The sequence below is a fragment of the Phycodurus eques genome, chromosome 7 (genome assembly GCF_024500275.1).
Source record: "Phycodurus eques isolate BA_2022a chromosome 7, UOR_Pequ_1.1, whole genome shotgun sequence".
NCBI classification, from domain to species: domain Eukaryota; kingdom Metazoa; phylum Chordata; class Actinopteri; order Syngnathiformes; family Syngnathidae; genus Phycodurus; species Phycodurus eques.
Window position 1 is genome coordinate 26878846 of NC_084531.1, and position 23862 is coordinate 26902707.

The window sequence follows — 23862 nt, forward strand, 5'->3', positions numbered from 1 at the left end:
AAGCAATGAAACATTTAGATGGTTTCACAGTCATAATGGCCCTCTGAGAGAAATCGTAACTACAATGTGGTTCCGCAATAAAAATGAGTTTGACACCCCTGCTTGAAATGAATAATATCGACAATTTTAATCACGTTTCTGGGAGCGTCAATTATTCGTGGAAATTCGCTACTTGCTGTCAGGCTCGGTCCACTGGACTCGAGTACAGATAACTGAAAAGTCTACCTAAGTCCAGTAACAAAGTATTTGTTAGTTACATCCCACCCCACCACTGCTGCCCTGCTGGGCCGTTGATGGCTTATTGCATGCGGGTGGGAGTGGAGGTGGGGGCAGCCCCATGATTGTGTTATCTCTCGCCCCGCTCTTGTTTATACAGTGAAGCTAAGCCTATGTACAGTCGTGGCGGCAGCTGCTCCGCGCTGACCACGGTGGTCCCTGTGTAAACATCAGGCATGTGTAAGTGGAAGACAATGGTCGAAGAAGACATTTGGAGACATTCTCGGATGTTTTTTTTTCCACCCCAGATGAGACCGGGGGGTGAGATAATGGCAAAGTCGGCTCGCCGGAGCGCATGAAGCGGCCCGGTATTAATGTAACACCACATATAAACAAATGACAGCTGTATTTATAGATTGTCTCATGCTACTATTGGCCTCCATAAATCCTATTAAGTGAGTGGCGGCCGTCGACCGCCCAACTAGCCCCCTCCCACCCGTCATCCACCCCCCCACCCCCTTCGGCTTATGGGATCTTTATCGGGCCACTCGAGGAGCGCCACCATTATTGTGACACGGACAAGATGGAAACGGCTCTCATCAGACGTGACCTCATCGTGAGTGGATAATGCGAATGTGAGTGCGACAGGTATTTAGTGGCGAACGTAGACAGCACATTTTACCCCACCCACACCCACTCTAATCTGGGTGGCCGTCTGGGTGAAATGTGCATGTTCATAGCAAAAACAAACAAACAAGCAAGCCAAAATACTACTAGTGCTGCTTCTCGGTATTTCTGTGGGGATTTGCAAAGTGTGCCGTATGTTTTGGGGGATGAACCTGCTACCACTTGAAATACAGTCAGGGGACAAATCATTAGCTACACCAAAGTGACCTCAGGTTTTAAGCTCTGGTCATACCGACCTTGACTAAGCCAGGACAACGAAATCTCACGGCAGACCAGCAAGCAAAAATGTCACAAAAAGTGGCTAAACGGGTCCATTGTGTTCTGTCCGCCATCTAATGAAAGAGCATTTCATTGTTTTGCCTGTCACTGTATGTCAGTGGCATAGAAAGAGGAACAAATCAAATCATCATTTTCATCAGAATTAAGAGAAATGAGGTCATTTCCCGTGGCACACTGGTTAAGAATCACCGGTATAACTGACAAATAGTTTTCCTCCACTTTGGTAGTAATGTAGTCGTAGTAGTTGAGAGCCGTTTCCAGTATTTTGGCAACACGAGGCAGCAAAAAGGAGGTATGAACTTAATGTGTTATTGTTTTGGCGAAGAACTGAACTGCAGCTGTCCCTAATATTTGGACGCTATTACAGTGTTTCCCAAGCTTCATTCAGCCGAGGCGCATATTTGACTTTACAAAAGTCTCACCACCAAACAAAAAGCTCGCAAAAAAAGTATATACTGTCGACTGATATAATGCTGATGTGATGTGCGGTGGGAGTGGGTGAGCATCTCATTGTTAAGTCGGTCACTATAAGTCAGCGGCATAGATAGATGAACAAACAAACTACTATTATTCGTAGTCAATAAATTATATCCACGCCAATGTAATTGGATACATTTTCCACCTGATGCGGTTGTACAGTAGCATAGGCCTCGACTTTCCCCCCCAAAATAATCATTATTATTCATAAAATAATCACAAGCACAATCAGGTGAGACGAATTTCTCCATGATAATGCCAATTATCATCGTTTGTCATAGCGCATGTTGTGCAGGTGTCTGTAATCAAGTGACAGTCGAGCGCGTTCGAACTGGACGATTACGTGTGTGGCGTGCAATGAGTTTGGTCCACTCACGTATCTCCGCAGTTTCCTCTCCGGCGGCGACTTCCTCAGCCAGCCGTGGAGGAGGACTTCTCCGCCGCTCATCGTCCGTCTCTCGGTGGCCAACAGGCGGCTACACGCGCAGGACGCCCCCGGTCGGCGCGCGGTTCTCCCCCATCCGAGACGGGGGAGAAGAAGGGCAAGGAGGGGTGGACGGGGGAGCTGTCTGACGGCCCTGGTGGGGGAGACGTTATCGGGCGAGCCTCGGCTACTCCTCCGCGGGGAAGCTCGACTGATGCGGGGTTAGCGTCACGGGGCGTCTGCGGCTTGTTTTCCCAACTCGACACCACGCCCACGGCCGGCTCGCGAGAGGGATGGGCGCCCGTGGAGCACCGGGAAGCAACAACAAGATTTTACAATGAATACTTCAACTTTTTGATAGGGTGACATGTTTCACTACAACTAATAATAAATGAAACAAAATAAAACGTGTCTCCCCCCCCCCCAAAAGCCTCGTCGCCAAACGTCCCGTGGCTAGACACAGAAACAGCACCATCTTGTGGCCGGTTAAGTTAATTACAAGCGTCACTCGGCTGCTTGGATTTTGTTTGCAGGGGGTCCTCGGTTTACGATGGTCACGGCTCTCGATATACGTTATTAAATACGTACCTGCCCCCCAAAACATCTATTTTTGTTGAACGTGTTTTTTGTAAAAAGAAAAATAATATTGAATAAAAACTTTATTTTTTTGCCCCTTTCTCTTTCCTCCTTTTCAGCAGTTTTCCCATTTTTCCTTTTACAGAGGTCCACGGGTTATTTTAACATGCTTGCCTGGCGTTAGAGCCTTTATGGACTCCTTCTGCTTCAGCATAGTGCATATTATAGAAGTACTACGCTCGTACCGCTTCACCTATACGCATAACTGCCTCATGTGTTTCTATGATTTCAAGCTTTAATTTAGTGGAACATTTTTCAGCACTCGCTTTCTTAGGACCCATGATTAGAAAAAAACAAAACAAAGACAACAGACATTTGGCAAAATACCAGCATGAAAATCATATGAGAGCACAAAACACAACAGATAACTGTATTTTCAATTCGAGGTAGTTCACTGCCGCCATCTAGTGGCGGTGGATATAAAAAAAGAAATTCTCCCAACACAAAGCCCCAAAAAATATTTTTTAAAAAAACGTCTACAGCACTACCTGAAATACATAAATACGTATAACACATGAAAAAATAAAATAACTGTAATCTTTAACATAAGGACATTATTGTAGTGTATTACATTTTTAAAAATAATTTTACTTCTAAAAATTGTATTCTACGCAGAAGATAATGTACTTTTATTTCTTTACAAATAATTAGAACTGACTTACCATTGCTGAAATCTCTCAATTTTTTTAATTAAATATCCAGAAAATGGTAACCAATTATTGGCCAAGCATTCGCTTGGTAAACAGCCCAAGTTTGGATTGAAACTGTCACAGAGATATTAATAAAACAATGTTTATTATTGTGGTGTACAACTGCAATAATTATACAAAACAAAAAGAGTTTAGAATAATTTGATCCACTTGTGTCTCAAAATAAGGGTAACATTAGTGTACCTAATGTTGTGGCCTTGACTGTAAGTGAACAATTACAGTCAATTAATTTTATTTAAAAAAAAAATTAAAAAAAAAAAGGCTCCTCAAAGATGTCAATGATTGATGATTCCACATTAGGGTACAGAGGAAAACTTTTAAGATTTACTGTAGTAAATTTCCACATAAGTCGGGAAAAAAAAAACTCATCAAGGCCCTCATTAAATAAAAGTACGGCTAAAATGTAAACATTTCAGCTATTTTGCGCTAGTCTTGTGGCACTAGAACTCAAGATTTGTGTAAGCTCAATGTTTCTATTTTCACGAGTGAGCATGGCAGTAGCCCTCCATGCTTCAGTTACACATGATTTGAGGATTTAATGGAGCAATCTATTGTTAAATTATTACATTAAATAGCTGTTTGAACTGTTCTTGGCATCATTTAGAAAAGGTCGTCAAACTGTTGACACTACAGCAGACAAGAATGTGAAAATCTGGGGAAAGGAATCACGTCTTTGATGTTGTCCACTCCCAGAATGCATTGCAGATATCGCTCAAATCCCATTCCGAAGCCGCCGTGTGGGACGGAGCCAAAACGCCTCAAATCCAAATACCTGAAAAGAAATCAGTGCGGCCATTTACATGAAAAATACCTTTATGAACATCAAAAATAAATATACCGTATATAAATAGATGTTTTTTTTTGTTTTTTACCAGTTGTAGTTGTCTTCTAATCCAATCCTGAGGAGGAAAAAAACAAACATATTTTGACAGTTTTAAAGGGGACATATTATGGAAAAGCGACTTTTCAATGCCTTGTGTACAAATAGCTGCGTCTGTGGAATGCCTGTCCAACCATCAGGAGTTCAATTCAACAAACGAGTAAACCTTTTATCCGCCTCGTTCTCAAACAGGAATCTTTTGTATTTCCGCGCAGCTGTTACGTAACAGTTCATTTACATAATAACCGCAGCGAGTTTCGTCACCCGTGACATGATCAGCTCCGCTGGGGAGGAGATGTGCGCCTTGGCTCAGTAAAAAGTTGGGAAACATTGATCTCAGAATCAGAATCAGAATCATCTTTATTTGCCAAGTATTCTCCTCGAACAAAATAAAGGGGACGCGAATACGCCTGCTTACTTCTCCAGTCGAGCCCTCAGCAGGTCCAGCCTCTCCTCTCTCAGCGAGCCCCCGTACACCTCGCCGACGCCGGGCACAAGAAGGTCCACGGCGGCCGCCTGCACACCAGAGCGCCGCGTCACAACTTTTCATCGTCCCACCGTGGGACGATTCTTGAACCCACCGTGTGCTCGGGAGGGTCCCGGTTGTCTCTGGTGTAGAACGGCTTGAGCTGGTAGGGATAATCGACGACAAAGACTGGCCGCGTGCCGCAATGTTTCACCAGGTAGTTCTCGTGCTCCGTCTTAAGGTCGCAGCCCCACTGAGGAGAAAGGAGAGCGAGCGGGAGGTCAAGGCGGCGCTCGGGCCAGCCGAGACGGCGAGGCGATAATACGCACGTTTGCGGGGAAGGTGAACGTTTGTGAGCTCCGCTTTAAGATGTTTATAGCCTCGCTGTAGGTCATCCTGAAAGTAGATAAACCGTTTTTACTTGCGAAAATAGCAAAGAAAAGATGAAGACAGGCTCACTTAAAATCAAGTGTAATACGAACCAGTATACCGTAAGTTAAATTTGCATTGACAATTTGTCTTTCCCATAACAAATATTAGAAACAGACACACATATCCATAGACCACTACAAAGTACCCTCCAATTGTTTATGATAGTGTATGAGAGAGATGGAATAGTTAACAGTAACCCCCTACATAATTGCCGTTGGCGATTCACAAATTCATCGATTCTTTTTCTGTGGCACCGATCCCCAATTAGTCGCTGAAAAGATATGTGCCCGGCGATTGGCCGGCGACCAGTCCAGGGTGTACCCCCAAAAGTCAGCTGCGATAGGCTAAAGCAAAACATCGACCCCACAACGAGGATAAGTGGGGTGCAGCTCAGTTTAGCCTGGGTTGTTGGAAGTGGAAGTTACAATGTTGTGAGATGACTTTGAAATGAGACGCAAATGTTTTGGCGTCACAGTTTGCGGTATATTTACAGTTTCAACTATGAATACAGACAATTTTTGCGGAGGCGTCAATTACACCTGTTCCCCCCCCCCTAATCGTGACAGGACTTGGTCCCTAAAATGAATGACATGACTCTAGAAAGATCCAAAATACACCAAAAACAACTTACACGAGGAATCTCTCCTTCAGCGTGGCCTCCACGGTATCCTTTCAGCAAGTCGCGCATGCAGAAGGAGAAGCGAGTCAGACGATTGGCCGGCCGGTTGCCGGGCAAGACAGGAGGAGTTCAGCGAGTCGAGTGGCCTTGAGGGGGCGGAGGGACTCACCCTGTGTCCCGGTCTCACATGCTTATGAAACAAGTCCACGTCTTCAGCGCAGCGGTCCAACACGCGCTCGGTGGTCCGTTTGAACATGTCCTCCATGACCTGAGGAGCGGCGGCACCATCAATCATTACAGTTGGACTTCCTAACCATGTTAACCAGGCAAATAAAAGATGATTCTGATTCTGATTCTGAAGTACGTAGTGAACTGTAAATACAGTGATACCTTGAGGCGAGAGTTGAATTCATTGTGAACGCGCTGGTAACTCAAAACACTTCTCACATCTCAAACCATCTTTTCCCATTCGAATGTCTTAAAATGTCAGTAATCATTTCCAGCCAGCCGCCCCCCCCCCCCCCAAAAATGGTTGTAATGAGGGGGGAAAAAAAGCAAAAGCACTTCATAATATTGTATTTCATAAAAAAATAACAGTAATGACATAATTATGTGGAATTAAAAATAACTCAACAATTTTTGTCACATTGCATGAATTGAATGGTACGGTGATGTAAATGTTTTATTTACTATGGAAGAAATCAAATTGGCTCGTTCATAACGCATCCTCGAGGTGTGGGATCGGACTCGGTATCGTCCGGTCTTCAAAATCAAGCGACCCGCCTGATTTGGGGGACAAAAAAAGGTGACTGGGACATCCCTACTATTTTTGGTTCATTTACCTTTTTTATTTTACTTTACTGCATGATTCTATTGGCAACATACTCAGTCCTACTGTGTGCCAAGGTTAACGAGCGTAAACATTGAGTGGCGTACCTCGGTGAGGTCCTCTACGGACCGGGTGAAGGCCAACTCGACCTCCACCATGAAAAACTCAGCCAGGTGGCGTCGGCTCTGGGAGTTCTCCGCGCGAAAGGCTGGCGCAAATGTGTAGACTCTGGAAAATGACCTGCAGACATAATTACGGAGAGATAAACTTGAGTATGCGTCAATGTGTGTGTGTGTGTGTGTGTGTGTGTAGAGTCTCTTTCTTTGCCTGAAGGCACTGCACAGTAATTCAGCTGAAGAAGATATTATTTATAAAAAAAATAAATAAATAATAATAATTACATCTCACCCTGCCATGATCTCCAAGTGGAGCTGAGCAGACACGGTCAAGTAGGCCGGAATCGAGAAGTAGTTCTCGTCCTCGCTGTTCTGCTGACTGGAAGGCTGCAGAGAAATACATTCACCGGCCACTTCATTAGGTACAGCACCCCCATGACATAGACATTTACTGTGCTGCCTTTGGAGATGACCACGACGCACCTTAGCGGGTACCGTAATTCCTCATCTGTAATGCGCATTTCCCCCCCCAAAATAAAATTGTCAAAAGTCAATAGTGCGCATTATACATGGGGATAGGGGCAAAAGGGAAAAAAACTTTCACATTTTAGAAATGTATGCTGCCATCTAGTGGTTATGAAAAAGCTGTACACTTTCATTCCAAAATGCCCCCGCCACCTACTGCTTATAAAAAAGGTGTAGCCTACACTTTCATGGTCATTGCACCGGACTATCGCAATATTAGTCATTCGAACTGCTCTAAGTGCTAATGGACTCTGCATCTTTTTGCACAATTGTTTTTTGTCAATGTCTTTATGTCTCCAAAGTGTTCTGTAAATTGACTGTCTGTTGTACTAGAGCGGCTCGAACTACCGGAGACAAATTCCTTGTGTGTTTTGGACATACTTGGCAAATAAAGATGATTCTGATTCTGATTCCAATATGAGAGGTGGTACATATGACTGCATATATGTACAGTTATGCTCATAAATTTACATACCCTGGCAGAATTTGTGGAATTATTTTTTTTTAATAACTGATGAATGAACAACAACCATCATTCATTTCTTTATGGTTATGTTTTGTTTAATGATAATGCTTGACCGTTTAATTTGAATCCCATTAAAATAAAATTGTGTTTTGCCTGGCCCTTCATGTTTTCTTTAAGGAATTGGTACCCATCTTACAAATTCTGCCTAGGTAATCAAACACATGAGCACAACTGTAAATAAAGTGCTTAACTTCAGAATAAGTCTTTGAAAAAAAACAACCAGATAATACTTTATGTTTTGATCATATGGGTAGAAGCAAAATTATGCATTGTAAAACTGCACTGTACATAGGTAGAAGGGTTTTCCAGAATTTTGAGGTCAACGTTGGGGGTGCGTATTATACATGGGTGCGCATTATACACGAGAAATTACAGGTATGTTCTGGATGTTCTCGTGCATTTTTTTATACACCTGCGAATGAACGCTCCGTTAAGAGTGGTGTAACTCTGTAAATTACAGTGTATATTCAACTGAATTTTCTTCAAATTGAAGGATGTACGCCTTTAGGCCCAATGCGAGACTTATTTAGCTACATGGGAGGACCAGCATTTGTCAATCAAACATGAGCTTTGTTCCTCTTGTTTCATTTCCCTCTGTCTCTCCTCTACTAACAACTTCAAAAATAGGTAGCATATTGTTCTTCTTCTCTCCCTCCTCTGCGGAATCGGACGACAACCTCATACGCATTGAGACCACCAACAGGCCACCAGTGGAACAGCAGGCAACTAGCGTAAAAAACTGAAAAAGTTTGGTAAAAAGATACAGAGGAAGCGCTGCAAGGGGGTTTTAATTTCACGACTGGTTGGATTTTCTTTCAGAGATATATTGTTTTAAATTAAATGTTTATTTCTATTTTAATTTTTTTTAATCAATAAAGGATATTTTTTATGTAAAGGTAAAATAATGCCTATAGCTCTATTTTAAGGTTACATAGTGTACCTATTGAAATGTCCAGAGTATGCGGCAAGAACCTTGTCATGCACTCTCACCTCGATCTGAAAAAGCTCGCCCGCCCCCTCGCAGTCGTTGGAGGTGATGATCGGCGTGTGAATTTGCAGAAAGCCATTTTCCTGGAAAACAGGAAACAGCACAAGCGTGGGGTCTCACTCGGCAAACCCTCCACTGACTTGGCCTCACCTTGAAATACGAGTGAACGGCCGAAGTGGCCTCGCTGCGTATCCTCAGCAGGGAGCTGAAGGTGTTTGTTCTGCAGCGGAGGTGAGGGAACTGGCGGATGTACTCCAGCTTGTGGCGCTCTTTGATTTTAAATGGGAAATCCTGCAAATGAGAGCAAGGTATGACCAGTTGCTGTGAATTACATAAAAAAGGTCAGGGTCTAGTTTAGCTGTATGAAGGAATTTTGGGGCCACACTGAAAAGAAAAACAATTAGAAAATAAAGTCATAATATTACAACATTAAAGTTGTATTTTCCAAGACAGAAAGTTGTCATAATAGAATAAAGTTGTATACATGTGAAAAAAAGATTTTCCAGAATATATATATATATATATATATATATATATATATATATATATATATAATTTTTAAAAATAATATATAAATATATAATTTTAATAACATATAAATAATTGTTTTACTTTGAAGTAGTAATATTTGAGAGAAAAATGCTGTATGCTTGTATTTTCAGGATAAAAAGTTTGATGTTTTTGTTTGTATAAAGTCATATTATGAAAATAAGATGTCCATATTTGAGATAAAAAAAATTAATTTGGTGCATGTAGAAGGTTTTATATATTTGAGATCGAAGTCAAGATTATAAGGATAAAGTTGTATATTTGAGATTTAAAAAAAAAAAGTAAAATTGTATTGTACTGTATTTTTGAGGAAAAAATCATATTTGAGATTTTAAAAAATGTTGAGGTTAAAGTCATAATATTTCAAGAAAGACTGAAATTTTAAATCATTAAAATATGTGACTTTTAAAAATATACGACTTTCCATCCGGAAAATATACACCTGATTTCTTGAAAATGAATTTTTTCTGGTAAATACATCACTTAATTATTTAAAACTTTAATCTAACCTTTAGGCTATTTTTGTTCTTTTAAGGGTGGCCCTAATAGTCGTGGAGTGCACATATAAGAGCGTCCTCACCAACGGGTTACATTCTCCAACCACGCGAATGTGCTCCGCTGCCAGCTCCACGGGCTGTTTGGCGTGCAGACTTTGCTTCAGGACTCCTTGGACCTCAACGGCGCTCCCGAATGTCAGCAGGCTTTAAGTGGTGTTTTTTAAAAAAAAAAAAAAAAAAAAAAAAAAAGATTAGTTTTACTCTGTTTGTAGTCATCAATGAATGAAAGTCCTTACGGGTCATTTAGCTGAGGACTGGCGACAATCTGCAGCGACTGCAGGCAGCTCCCATCGTTAACGTCCAGGAACAAATTTGCCTTCTGGGATCTGACGGAGCGAACCCATCCCTGCGAGACAACTGCTTTGTGTTATTCACACGCACAGAAAAATGGAGATCAACAACATGTTCGCATAAAAGTACTTGAAAACTCAATGGAAAAACTGCAAATGCAATGTAAAGTGTTCTTACGCCGATTCTCCCTCCGCGTGGAACCTATTCTCAACCATTCGCTGAAATAAAAAAAACCTGCAGATGTTTTTTTAAAATTTATTTTATTTATTTATTTTTAAAGTGCTTTCAAAATACAGTTGAGTTGAGAAAAACTCACTTATTCGCCGTGGCTAATAGGAAAGTAGTAATGTTTTTGCTCTGCTAAGTGGCTATCAAAAATCTCAAGCTAATAAATGGCATAGGCCTTATTGTTGCTTGACATTTGCTATTTTTATGAGTTATTAAAATAGTAATTATTATTATTATTTTATAGAGCACTTTTAAAGGGTAGTCAAAGATGCTTTATAAATAATAAAATGCTAAGATAAAAACATGAATAAATATGACAGCTAGCTGGACTATGATTGTTATTTGAAATTAAATAATTTGCCAGCCATTTAAAAAAAAAAAAGTAGTTGTAAGATGAATTTTAAATGATATTTAAACTGTTTCACGATCATATTCTGTGACATATTTAACGATTTAACTATTTAACTGTACAAATTTAGGGGAGGAGTCAATTACTCGCCATGGGTCCCTCCAGATCACACCGAGAGGCGTTCAGGGGAAATGGGAAAATTGGAGACTAGCTCGACAAAACAGGCAGTGTGACTTAACACCTGACGCGAGCTCGTGAAACGATGTGTTATTGTGTTATTGTATCTGTAGCCGAAAAGCCAGGTGCAAAAATTCCTTACGATTAAGTTAGTCGCCACTCGCTTGAATCTGCAAAGCAACGTTCGGACACAAATGATTGTCAAACACATACAGGTAGGTGTTCAATATTACCTGCACTTGGACTTTTGCTTCTAAGTCAGCGCCTGAAAGTGCCTCAGAAACACGAAGTTTCCTCGGTGCCTTCTTGCAGAAATGCCTCAGAGTTTTGACCATTCTTCGGGACGCGGTAGCAACAGAAAGCCTTTGTGTAGCTGGCCGAAACATCTTCACAACATCACGAATGCTAAACCGCTAAATTCATACGTGGCGAAAATGTTTAAAGAAATAAATTATTGTCGATTTATGCATCAAACTGCTGGCTCCGGTTTCACTTGACATTCACGTTGGTTCCTCTCGTCCCGTTCTATCACTTCCTGGTTGTGTCGCACACCATTGGTCCGATAGATGACGTGGGGACGAGTATCCAATCAGATTTCCTATGTCGCAATGGTGCTTTGGCCACTCATGGGAGTTGTAGTTTTCTTTTAAATGACCAAAACGCGCGACAGGTCTAACTGTTATTGCAGTGTTTTCCATATAGTCATTAATTTGGACTAAAAGTCAATATGTTCCACAAAAATATATATTTAAAAAAAAAAAAAAAGTTTTAAAACCTTTGGAGGCAAAAGAATATACTGTTTCATTATTTGTCATGGTGTTCTAAAATATGTTATTGATTTATTTGGAATCATATTTCTTAAATTTAGTGGTGGCTCATAATGGACCCTGAATGCTGCACTATATCAGCAAAAAAAACAAAAAACCAAAAAAAACAATGTTAATATCACAGTAGTAAATATCAATAGTTAATATCACCCCCACCCCGACACACACACACACACACTTTTGACCCCATGCCCCTATGTGTGTGATGTGCACCTTTGCTCAGCCACAAAACCCTTTTTCAGGAATGGAAAATTTCAATCAGCGCCTTAAGTTAAGTCGGAGTTCTGTTAAGTCTGGGAATGATCGAAGTCAGCGGATTACTCCGAAAAGAGAAACTCTTGATTTGGACAAGATATCAAATGTTTAGTGACACCACACGCATCCTGAAGCTTTTCTGACACACCTCTTATGCACTTTTAAACAACATAATTGAATGCAAATGATTTTGCTGATCCCAAAGCTTGTGGCTCGCGGACCACCGGGGGATTCAGGGCCCCCAGTTTGAGGACCCCCAGTCTATAGGAGAACAGCGCGAAAAAGAAACTATTTGGTCCGCCAGTGTGTGGTCCAATTTGCACTAAAAGCCCGCTCATTCACCACCCGCAGTGACACCGGGTGTACCCGCCGCGCCCACCCTCGAGTGCCGTACATCAGGATGCCAGCTTTGTAATAAGGCGCCACGGACAATTATTCACCTGGCCGGCTACGTCTGTCAGCCTCCCGGAGCCCGGCGGTCTGAGAGAGATGCAGAAGGCCGGGTCGGGTGTCTTGCCTCCATCCTGACGCATCATCAATCAAAGCTTAACGTGATGCATCGCTGGTATTAATGAGCGCCAGCTTGGAGACGCAGCAATTATGCATACGATTGCATCTTAATGAGCAAAGCGGAACAATTCTATTTGGTGATTCATTGAGAAGAGAGTGGAACACTAACGGATGGCATTTGTCAAAAATGTCACTTTTTTTTATTTATTTGTTTCTTTTCTGCAGGCATTCAACCAGATTTGGTCATTTCGGTGGGTCGCTATCAGCAAGTAAAAATAATAGAGAATAGAGTTGATGTATTAGGAAAATAAAGTTTAACTCTTTTTTCCACAAAGAAGGTTGTAATAACGAGAATAAAGTCAATTTTTGCAGGATTTCCCCCCCCCCCCCCCTCCCTTTTCTTCACAAAAATAATGTTGGAACTTCTTTTTTGAACAATCAAGTTTTTATATTTGCAACAAGAAGTTGTAATATCACCAGAATAAAGTTAAAATGTCACATTTATAAATATACAATTTAATTACAATATACACTGAATGTTTAATTTCAAGGTAATATATGATCTACAAAAATATATTATACAGCATAGTAATGACAATAAAGATGACTGAACTAGTAAAACTATGAAAGATAATTTTATGACAATAACATTTTCATATTGCAAATGATAAAAAGTCATAATACTACCAGAATAAAGTCATCAGAGTAGGACAAAAAAATAAATAAATCATAATATAAAATAATAATAAGTAATTTTGAGAGAAAAAAATTGAATTTTCACCACAATAAAGTTCTAATATTGCGAGAAAAAAGATGTAATATTACCAGAATAAAATTTTAATATTATGTGGGGAAGAATTTAGGAAAATAAAGTTTGGAATACTGAAAAATAAATGCATAAGGTTACAACAATAAAGTTGATAAATATACAGTATGATTTTGCAACAATAACATTTTAATATTTCAAGGCAAGAATAAGTAATAATAAAACCAGAATGAAGTCATAATATTTAAAGATTTTTTAGAATATTTATATAATACATTTTCAATATAGTGGGAATTGTTTTCAAATATTGCTCGAAAAGTTTTCATATTTTGAGAAAAATATGTATAAATCTATACAATGAGGTTTTATTATTGTGTATTGTATAAAATGTATTATTACCAGAAAAAAAATATACAAATTAAGTGCAATAAAGTTTTGCTATTGCACAAAAACAATTACCAGAATAGTCATAATATTCAGAGCATTCATTCATCTTCCGTTCCGCTTATCCTCACAAGGGTCGCGGGCGGGCTGGTGCCTATCCCAGCTATCTCCGGGCGAAAGGCGGGCAACACCCTGAACTGGTCGCTGGCCAATCGCAGAATTTTCAGAGCATAAAGTTTGATTTTTAAAACCATAAATCTTACCAACCAACCAATTTGTTGGGTTCGGCGGGCATGTGGCCAAAGAAAGAAAACCAAAAGATCCATAAGGAATAAATAATGGAGAAAAAAAAACCATTTAACAATATAATTTATTTTGAAAAAGAGACAATAATTATACAAATAATAAGTAATAAAAAGGCTGTAGTAAAACTACATGCAAAAGTTTGAAAAATAAAAGAAACGATACAATTATGTATAATGTGCAAAATTAGTGATGTCATCTTTCACGGGCTACACCGCATGGTGGCGCTGTAGCTCCATATGACAAAAACACAACAACAACACCAAACCCATGTCTCCCCTCCCCTACAGCAGATTTATTCATTTACCCCTAGCTGAAGTTGCCTCCGATATATTATTCATTTGTCGCTCCGAGTTCTAGTGAAACAAGCTGCTATTGTTTAGTTCTGCCTGCACTTCTGTCAAGAACACCGCAGCCTTGTTCAGGTTCGGCTACAGCTTTGCAACGCAGAACCAGCTTGGGCTTGATTTCGATCGCATTCTGCTGGCTTGACAGGTTTTGTGAGGACCTGCACCTTTGGGGAGTGTGTGCGTGTGTGTGTGTGTGTGTGTGGGGGGGGGGGGGGGGGGTTCGTCCTCCACATATGCGGGAAGAACATTAAATCATCCACGAGCATCGTGTTCGACGAGCAAGAGAAAGCAGAGGTTTGTCGTGTCCGTAGGATCGTCGGCCTCCGAGGGGCTAGCGGTCGCCTCTCCGCCTCCAAATATTCCGCATTCCCCCCAAACGGAGGCCGGCCATTGATTTTATGTAGCACGGCTCGTTAAGTGCCGATTCGGCCGTTATAGCCGTGTGATTTCAGGGAACGGCTCGTGTGACAGGCCACCAGACACGAGTCGAGCGGAACTAACAACCGCCGCGCTCTTCCCTCAAAGTCACCGGGGATGGCGCGCCCCTCGGCTCGACGACCCCTCCGAACGCTGATTCTCAAAGTCTACTACGCCCTCTAGTGATATGTGATACAAAATCGCGGCCTAAGTACAGTTCAGTTGTATTTAACTTTTAAAAAAGCAACCATTTTGTTTTAGGTACAATATTGACTTTAGTTTTACCCTGGGTGTGTCGGAACCTCATCTCAGTACATCCGAATAGTATCAAAAGCTTCATTTAGTGACGTAGATTATATCTTACAACAAACGAAAACCCCAAATTCACCATCGCTAGAAATAACAAACAATCAAGAAACCATGACAATGATGGTTAATGTAGAAATTAGGCAGGAATTTGCCCTATGAGAAGTATTTTCGCGAGTGTTTAATCAATATATATAAATAAATTCCACCATATCCAAATGTATTGAGATGTACCGCTATGTGTACTACATTTAAAAGCAATCATTAAATAAAATGAATCTATTTTCCGATCTCGGGGTTGCCTCGACATGCTAGTTTAACGCGTCCCGTGACACGATGCTATTCGCTACGTTAATTAACGGTGTCGTACAGCACGGCTGGAGGACCGCCGTGGTTGACCGCAGCCTATGTGACACGCGCCCGAAATTGCTCCGGAAATCAGCAAGTGCAAATGAGGCGTGAGTCCGCTCTCCTCCGCTGTCATGAACACAACAACCCCTCCCCAACCCCAAATGATACGTTTCATTTACCACCCCTGCCCCCCCCCATCCCACGGATGACGCTAATGATTAGTGAGTGAAAACGTGCTCTGCTCCTCATAGCCAAACATCAAAAGCAAAAGCTATCTTGTTAGCCGCAACACACGGCTCAGACGCTGTAATTCAGATTTGGACACTCTTGGCACGGCCTCCTCTGTAGGCGACGTGCACGCGTGTGTTGAGTGCGCGTGTAAGTGTCATATCGCAAAGGTCAGAGTGCTGCAATAAGTGCGGGAATACGGTAGTCCCCGCAGCATTTTTAACTGTTAGCGTCAAGGGCATCGTAAGAAGTCGGATGATGTTCGACTTCGTCTCCTCCACTCTGGAAATGTAACTTAATAGGAAACACGATAAAGTTACACTACGACATAGCACGATTGAATATTTGTGGGTGGTTCGGGAGCATGCTGATATAAAACTGGATTTGTGACACAATTGGGATAGGCGTCATGGTAACGTCGATAGAAAGAAGGAAAGAAAAAAAAATCATGGGATCGCTTATCTTCAGATCAGAATCGGCATCTTCCGAATGTGGGTACAATTCTGAGACGAAGCCCACATCTTTCAATGTGAGTGCAGCGAACCTGTTGCTGTTCCTAAAACTGAAAACAATACAAACAAAATAAGCTTTGGCCCGGATTTCACACAAAGTACATTTGTGAATAAAGTCCGACAAAATCGTAATTACTTCTGGACAGATCTGGCCTGCCACATCGTGGTTCTTGTGGCCCATTCAAGCAAATAAAGTGTGTCTACTTCATATTTCTTGATAACTTGATTTGTTATTTTCTTCCGGGCAGCGAATCGATCCCAAAATTGCAATTTTTCTTCACTTTTAACAGATATCAGAAGAAAAAAAAAATTCCCCATCAAATCCATTCTAAACACAAATAGAACATTGACAACAGAATGTTGTTGACATATATATGTAGGCTAATAACACTCCCGGTATGCACGTCATTTCTTTAAAAAAAAGTGATGTTTAATGTGTTTTGATAGTCTACAGTACTTATTGTAATGCCCACGCATGTGGGAAAGGAGAGTCACAGTTGTCTGTCGAATGCTGGGAGAACAGAAAAACACTCGCTCGGGAGCTGCTGTTGGTCACAGCTCACATCCAGACACTCACACGCAGCTACCTCACCAGGGTCCGCCTCTTAAAGGCATGCGCATGTATTCAGACGCAACAATACAAAACAGTATTTTCTATACATTTGATGCTTGGAATTTTTTTTTTGCTCAAAAACATTTACAATGTTTGAAATCTAAAATATGATATGCCTTGACCCGATAAAAGTTCGGAAACACTAATCTATGCTGTCAAAAATCCAGAGTGATAGCTTGCGTACTAGCGAGCTTGATTGAAATGTGCTTATTAACGTGATCCACAGCGTGATGATCACCGTTGACTCATCCCGCGCACGTTTTGCCCTCGTTAATGTATCCGCTCTTGCGTTCCATCGCGGCGATGTTGAAAAGGCTTAATTAGCGCGGCGCTCGCTGACACCTACTTTGTCATGGCTATGAAGTGCGACAGGAAAAGCTGTCTGAAGACGTTAAGACGGATTCTTCCATTTATTCACCCGGGAGGGGGGATGACCTCGTAAAAACCTCAGATGCGCTGTCGATACGATTCACGTCAACAACCGAGGCGCCTATCGCTTGTTGGAGCCATGGGAAAACACAAATAGAACACAAGTGACATTTGTGTCTTCACACCTGTTGAGGGGAGCGCGAGAAGCCCAGCTGAGGCTCTGGACGTCTCCCACGGTGGCCATGTCGAGCTATTTACTCGGAAAGCTCGACATACTAACTAACTAAGATAACTAGGAGTGTCATGGAATTATTCTCCCACTTTTGTCTCATAACACTTTTCAACACACTTTTTTCCTCATAATATGGTGATTTTATTTGTATACTATCGAAACTTTATTATCAGAATATTTTTTTCTCAGAATGTTGACACTGAAATCGTATGACAATTTTTATTTTTTTAAAATTGTAATACAATTGTCCTAGCTATCCATGGGGGATTGCAGGCGAGCCCTGTCACGAATAGTTAAAAGCTGATGACCCCCCCAAGTTCTTTTCAAAATTTTTGCTTTTTTATTTAATTATAATAGCAATAATAGCAAAGACTATCAGTTCGACATACTGTACTTCCTTAACACCGATTACAACTTTCCTTTTAGCCAGGTCTCTGGCGCCATCGTGTGGCATTTTAGGGTGGTACAGAAAAAGCACAAAAATACACAAATAGCTGAGTTACTGAGTTAGTAAGTAGTAGATGAGGATAGGTTGAGAAAAAAAAGAGGTGACTTTATTCTTGTAAGACTGCAACTTATACGACTAAACATTATGACTTTGCTTTCCTGAGCATCTTTGAGATATTTGTCTGACCGTCCCAGTTCGGGCTGTTGCCATCAAATGTTTTTGGAAGCGATTATTCTATTGACTATTCCATTGAGTTCTGGAGTTATCGCTCCAAGAAAAAAATTAAAATAAAAAATTTGTTTTTAAAAAAATAGTACATATAAATAATATAATAATAAAAATAATATTAAGAATATAAATAATAATATTAAATATAGGTTGAACATGATTTGCAAATCATTGTATTCTGTTCTGTACATGACATCATCTAACAGTGACTTAAACATCACTGAAAGACGCTTCTCTGTCGTTTTTGGCAATGTTTTCACTGATTCAACACGTCTGCAATAAATTTCCATGCGGTAATTGGTACCGGGCGGAGCAAATATGCTTTCATGAAAAAATATTATTGCCTCGAGGCAGAAACCTTTGCGGAAGCTGAGTTAGCCGACTTTTTTTGAAAGCTGCTGTCCCAACAGTGTAACATGTGGCCATGTGGCCTAATGGATAAGGCGTCTGACTTCGGATCAGAAGATTGAGGGTTCAAGTCCCTTCATGGTCATGGGTCTTTAGCTGCAGAAATGGGAAAAGATAGCATGCAACATATTACTATCATGTCCTCTTCCACCCAGGTTGTTAGTTTTTAGTTTCGTGTTTAGTTTCTGTATTGAGACTAGCAATAGTATTGTGTTTTATACCATTTTGAGCACTGTTTCCAAAGAGCTGAGCATAGTTTACAGTGACATTCTATTGCTTAAAACTGAAAATATATAATAAACTTTGACCATAAAACACAATATTAACCATAAAAATAAATGGCTCAAAGATAATTTGCTTTCAGCACTGCAAAAACATTATTTGCTCTTCCTCGACATCGATCCCCACGGGACGTTTTGTTTCTATGTCCTCATTGTCAATTCCAGTAGCTCCAGAAAATGGCCATGTGGCCTAATGGAGAGGGTGTCTGACTTCGGATCAGAAGATTGAGGGTTCGAGTCCCTCCATGGTCAACTGTGATTAGTTTCTGTATTGCATTTGGAGCACAGTTTCCAAAAGCAACTCAAATGCTGGACGCTTAAAATGCAATACCTTGATTTCCAAAGAGTTTACAGTTGAGATTTATCCCTTCAACCAGACCGCGAATAGTGAACGAGAGAGAGACAAAAAAAAATATTCTATTGCTTATATTAAAAGTTAAAACTCAAACTATACCATACACAGGCAGTCGACCTCCGGCTGAACCGCACAATGGTGACATTTTACAGCACATCCAATCGGATTTTGACTATGCAACAAGTGGCCATGTGGCCTAATGGATAAGGCGTCTGACTTCGGATCAGAAGATTGAGGGTTCGAGTCCCTTCATGGTCGAGCATGTTTAGTTTCTGTATTGAGACTGGCAATAGTATTGTGTTTTATACTTTGAAGGCTTATTTCTCTGTCCTCAATGTCAATGAGGGGATTATGACTATGCAACAAGTGGCCATGTGGCCTAATGGATAAGGTGACTGACTTCGGATCAGAAGATTGAGGGTTCGAGTACCTTCATGGTCAAGGCTCTTTAGCTTCAGAAATGGGAAAAGACAACATGCAACATCTTAGTACCATGTCCTCTTCCACCCAGGTTGAAACCCGTTTCCAAAACCCCTGCTATCCTCAACATACAAAGGTCTTCATACCGTTGTTGAGCTGAATCTTTTGCACTATTCATTGTATTCATTCACATGGCCATGTGGCCAAATAAAGATTGAGGGTTCGAGTCCCGTAGGCTCTTCAGGTTTGGAAATGACAATGTGCAATCCATCAAGATTAAGCAAATGACTATGTGTACTCATGGCGAAGGCGTCTGACTTCGGATCAGAAGATTAAGGGGGTTCGAGTCACTTCAATCGAGTTTAGTTTCTGTCATTGTTGTCAATGAGGTGATTCTGATGGTACAATAAGTGGCCATCTGGTCTAATGGATAAGGCGTCTGACTTCGGATCAGATGATTGAGGGGTCAAGTATGATTAGGTTTTTGTATTGCGATTGGCAGTAATATGATGTGATATACCATTTTTGAGGTTGAATGCTTTTTCCAAAAGTATTTAAAGTAGGCTCTTGCTGAAGATAAGTTGTTATTCAATTGCTTATATGAAAAGTTAAAACTGAAACTATACCATACACAGGCAGTCGACCTCCGGCTGAACCGCACAATGGTGACATTTTACAGCACATCCAATCGGATTCTGACTGTGCACCAAGTGGCCATGTGGCCTAATGGATAAGGCGTCTGACTTCGGAGCAGAAAATTGAGGGTTCGAGTCCCTTCGTGGTCATGGGTCTTTAGCTTCAGAAATGGGAAAAGATAAAATGCAACATCTTAGTATCATGTCCTCTTCCACCCAGGTTGAATCCTGTTTCCAAAAGCCTTGAATGCAGGCTCTTCCGTAAGCTATGTTGTAATTCTATTGCTTGTATTGTTAAAACCGAAGAGATACCATAAACTTTACTCCGAAACACAATATTAAGCATAAAAATAAATGGCTCAGATGATTTGATTTCAGCACTGCATAAACATAGGCAGCTCTTCCTCAACATACGAAGCTCTTCATAGGGTTGAATGCTGTTTCCACAAGTATCAGTATTCGGATCAGAAGACTGAGGGTTCGAGTCCCTTCATGGTCAAGGGTCTTTAGCTTCGAAAATGGGAAAAGATAAAATGCAACATCTGAGTATCATGTCCTCTTCATGGTCAAGGATGTTTAGTTTCTGTATTGCGATTGGCACTAGTATGATGTGTTATACCAATTTGGAGCACAGTTTCCAAAAGCAACTCAAATGCAATACCTTGATTTACAAAGATCTTACAGGTGAGTTTCATCCCTTCAACTTGCAGGGGCCAGACCGCGAATGGACCGCTGAAAAACAGTCAACTATATTTCTCTGTCCTCAATGTCAATGAGGGGATTATGACCATCCAATAAGTGACCATGTGGCCTAATGGATAAGGCGTCTGACTTCGGATCAGAAGATTGAGGGTTCGAGTCCCTTCATGGTCAAGGCTCTTTAGCTTCAGAAATGGGAAAAGATAACATGCAACATCTTAGTACCATGTCCTCTTCCACCCAGGTTGAAGCCTGTTTCCAAAAGCATGAAATGCAGCTCTTGCATTAGATATGTTGTCATTCTATTGCTTGTATTAAGTTAAAACTGAAGAGATATCATAAACTTTCACTCTGAAACACAATATTAAGCATACAAATAAATGGCTCACAGATGATTTGATTTCAGCACTGCATAAACATACATTAGCTCTTCCTCGACATACGAAGATCTTCACTCGCATGGGACGTTTTGTTTGTATGTCCTCATTGTCAATTCCAGTGATTGCATCAAAAGACCGTGTGGCCTAAAACTAAAAATATGCCAAAAACTTTGACCCCCAAAACACTTCAATGAAACACAATATTTAAGCATAACAATAAATGGCTTACAGATGATTTGATTCAGCACTGCATAAACATACGCAGCTCTTCCTCAACATACCGTTGTTGAGATGTATCACCTCAACATACGTTTCCTTGACAATTACTACTTTCCTATCAGCTGAGGTCGCCATTTTGTGGCATCTTAGCATGTTACAGAAAAGAGCATAGAAAAAAAATACACAACCTTGTTGAGTTTCTCAGGAAATAGCTTCGGATCAGAAGGTTGAGGGTTCGAGTCCCTTCATGGTCGAGGCTCTTTAGCTTTGGAAATGACAACTTGCTATAGATTAAGACTAAGCAAATGACTATGTGGCCTAATGGAGAAGGAGTCTGACTTCGGATCAGAAGATTGAGGGTTCGCGTCCCTTCATGGTCGAGCATGTTTAGTTTCTGTATTGAGACTGGCAACAGTATTGTGTTTTTGCCGTGGCTTATTTCTCTGTCCTCGTTGTCAATGAGTGGATTCTGATGGTACAGCAAGTGGCTATGTGGCCTAATGGAGAAGGCGTCTGACTTCGGCTGAGAAGATTAAGGGTTCGAGTCCCTTTGTGGTCAAGTATGTTTAGCTTCTGTATTGAGACTGGCAAGAGTATTGTCTTTTAGAAATTGGTGGCTTATTTCTCTCTCATAGTTGTCAATGAGGGACTCTCATTGTACAATAAGAGGCCATGTGGCCTAATGGAGAAGGTGTCTGACTTCGGATCAGAAGATTGAGGGTTCGAGTCCCTTCATGGTCGAGCAAGTTAAGTTTCTGCATTGAGACTGGCAATAGTATTGTGTTTTACAGTCGTGGCTTATTTCTCTGTCCTCGTTGTCAACGAGGGGATTCTGATCGTACAATAAGAGGCCATGTGGCCTAATGGAGAAGGCGTCTGACTTCGGATCAGAAGATTAAGGGTTCGAGTCACTTCATGGTCAAAGCTCTTGAGCTTTGGAAATGACAATTTGCAATACATCAGAAGTATGTAAATGACTATGTGGCCTCATTGAGATGGCGTCTGACTTCGGATCAGAAGATTGAGGCTGCAAGTCCCTTCATGGTCAAGCATGTTTCGTTTCTGTATTGAGACTGGCAATAGTATTGTGTTTTGTAGTCGTGGCTTATTTCTCTGTCCTCGTTGTCTATGAGGGGATTCCGATGGTACAGTAAGTGGCCAAATGGAGAAGGCGTCTGACTTCGGCTCAGAAGATTAAGGGTTCGATTCCTTTCATGGTCAAGGCTCTTTAGCTTTGAAAATGACAATTTGCAATACATCAAGACAATACAAATTACAATGTGGCCAAATTGAGAAGGCATCTGACTTCGGATCAGAAAATTAAGGGTTCGAGTCCCTTCATGGTCAAGGGTTTTTGGCTTCAGAAAGATGTGCTCTTCCTCAACACACAAAGATCATCTCGCATGGGATGTTTTGTTTCTTTGTCCTCATTGTCAATTCCAGTGATTACAGTCTATACCTATGTTGCCTCATGGCGAAGGCATCTGACTTCGGATCAGAAGATTGAGGGATTGAGTCCCTTCATGGTAAACCCTCTTTAGCTTTGAAAATTACAATTTGCAATACATCAAGACTATGCAAATGACGATGTGGCCAAATTGAGAAGGCGTCTGACTTCGGATCAGAAGATTGAGGGATCGAGTCCCTTCATTGTTGGGCATGTTTAGTTTCTGTATTGAGACTGGCAATCGTATTGTGTTTTATATATTGGCATGGCTTATTTCTCTGTCATGATTGTCAATGAGGGGATTCTGACAGTATAATAAGTGTCCATGTGGCCTAATGGATAAGGTGTCCGACTTCGGATCAGAAGATTGAGGGTTTGAGTCCCTTCATGGTCAAGACTCTATAGCTTTGGAAATGACAATTTGCAATACATCAAGACTGTGCAAATGACGATGTGGCCAAATGGAGAAGGCGTCTGGCTTTGGATCAGAAGATTGAGGGTTCGAGTCCCTTCATGGTCAAGGCTCTTTAGCTTTGGAAATGACAATTTCCAAAACATCAAGACGATGCCAATGACAATGTGGCCTAATTGAGAAGGCGTCTGACTTCGTATCAGAAAATTAAGGGTTCGAGTCCCTTCACGGTCAAGCGTGTATAGTTTCTGTATAGAGACTGGCAATAGAATTGTGGTTTATAGTCGTGGCTTATTTCTCTGTCCTCGTTGTCAACGAGGGGATTCTGATCGTACAGTAAGTGGGCATGTGGCCTAATGGAGAAGGCGTCTGACTTCGGATCAGAAGATTGAGGGTTAGAGTCCTTTCATGGTCGAGGCTCTTTAGCTTTCAAAATGACAATTTGAAATACATTAAGACTATGCAAATGACTATGTGGCCTAATGGAGAAGGCGTCTGACTTCGGATCAGAAAATTGAGGGATCGCGTCCCTTCATGGTCATGCAT

At 41.1% G+C, this 23862-nt stretch overlaps 2 protein-coding genes and 7 non-coding genes across 10 annotated transcripts in view; 7 read left to right on the forward strand and 2 right to left on the reverse strand.

Moving 5' to 3' along the window:
- gab2 (GRB2-associated binding protein 2) overlaps nt 1–2120 on the reverse strand; it is a 42922-nt gene extending 40802 nt beyond the window's left edge. For both annotated transcript variants that reach the window (XM_061681627.1, XM_061681626.1), the window contains exon 1: nt 2036–2120. In XM_061681627.1, coding sequence (XP_061537611.1) covers nt 2036–2107 — 72 coding nt within the window. In that variant the 5' untranslated portion in view covers nt 2108–2120. The remainder of the gene's footprint in view (nt 1–2035) is intronic.
- Nucleotides 2121–4056: 1936 nt separating this feature from the next.
- On the reverse strand, nt 4057–11486 carry nars2 (asparaginyl-tRNA synthetase 2, mitochondrial). Its single transcript, XM_061681629.1, has 14 exons — nt 11195–11486; nt 10153–10262; nt 9940–10060; nt 8961–9101; nt 8813–8893; nt 7064–7158; nt 6763–6895; nt 5996–6094; nt 5839–5876; nt 5105–5171; nt 4891–5028; nt 4728–4825; nt 4302–4328; nt 4057–4201 (listed from the first exon to the last, which is right to left on the reverse strand). Exons 1-14 carry the CDS (start codon nt 11345–11347, stop codon nt 4057–4059), a joined length of 1446 nt encoding a protein of 481 aa, XP_061537613.1. The 5' UTR covers nt 11348–11486.
- A 6994-nt stretch (nt 11487–18480) lies between these two features.
- On the forward strand, nt 18481–18553 carry trnar-ucg (transfer RNA arginine (anticodon UCG)). The gene has a single exon. It is a non-coding gene; the product is annotated as a tRNA-Arg (tRNA).
- A 375-nt stretch (nt 18554–18928) lies between these two features.
- trnar-ucg (transfer RNA arginine (anticodon UCG)) lies at nt 18929–19001 on the forward strand. The gene has a single exon. It is a non-coding gene; the product is annotated as a tRNA-Arg (tRNA).
- Nucleotides 19002–19289: 288 nt separating this feature from the next.
- trnar-ucg (transfer RNA arginine (anticodon UCG)) lies at nt 19290–19362 on the forward strand. The gene has a single exon. It is a non-coding gene; the product is annotated as a tRNA-Arg (tRNA).
- A 1597-nt stretch (nt 19363–20959) lies between these two features.
- trnar-ucg (transfer RNA arginine (anticodon UCG)) lies at nt 20960–21032 on the forward strand. The gene has a single exon. It is a non-coding gene; the product is annotated as a tRNA-Arg (tRNA).
- A 1093-nt stretch (nt 21033–22125) lies between these two features.
- Nucleotides 22126–22198, forward strand: trnar-ucg (transfer RNA arginine (anticodon UCG)). The gene has a single exon. It is a non-coding gene; the product is annotated as a tRNA-Arg (tRNA).
- A 108-nt stretch (nt 22199–22306) lies between these two features.
- On the forward strand, nt 22307–22379 carry trnar-ucg (transfer RNA arginine (anticodon UCG)). The gene has a single exon. It is a non-coding gene; the product is annotated as a tRNA-Arg (tRNA).
- A 972-nt stretch (nt 22380–23351) lies between these two features.
- trnaq-uug (transfer RNA glutamine (anticodon UUG)) lies at nt 23352–23424 on the forward strand. The gene has a single exon. It is a non-coding gene; the product is annotated as a tRNA-Gln (tRNA).
- Nucleotides 23425–23862: the final 438 nt, after the last annotated feature.

Excerpts from the sequence above, each read along its gene's own strand:
- nars2 (XM_061681629.1), bottom strand. The coding sequence starts at position 11,347 with ATGTTTCGGCCAGCTACACAAAGGCTTTCTGTTGCTACCGCGTCCCGA. Across the intron at positions 5,172-5,838 it reads CTGAAGGAGAGATTCCTCGT|GATGACCTACAGCGAGGCTA; the intron begins GTAAGTTGTTTT and ends ATCTACTTTCAG. Across the intron at positions 4,826-4,890 it reads GGGACCCTCCCGAGCACACG|GCGGCCGCCGTGGACCTTCT; the intron begins GTGGGTTCAAGA and ends TCTGGTGTGCAG.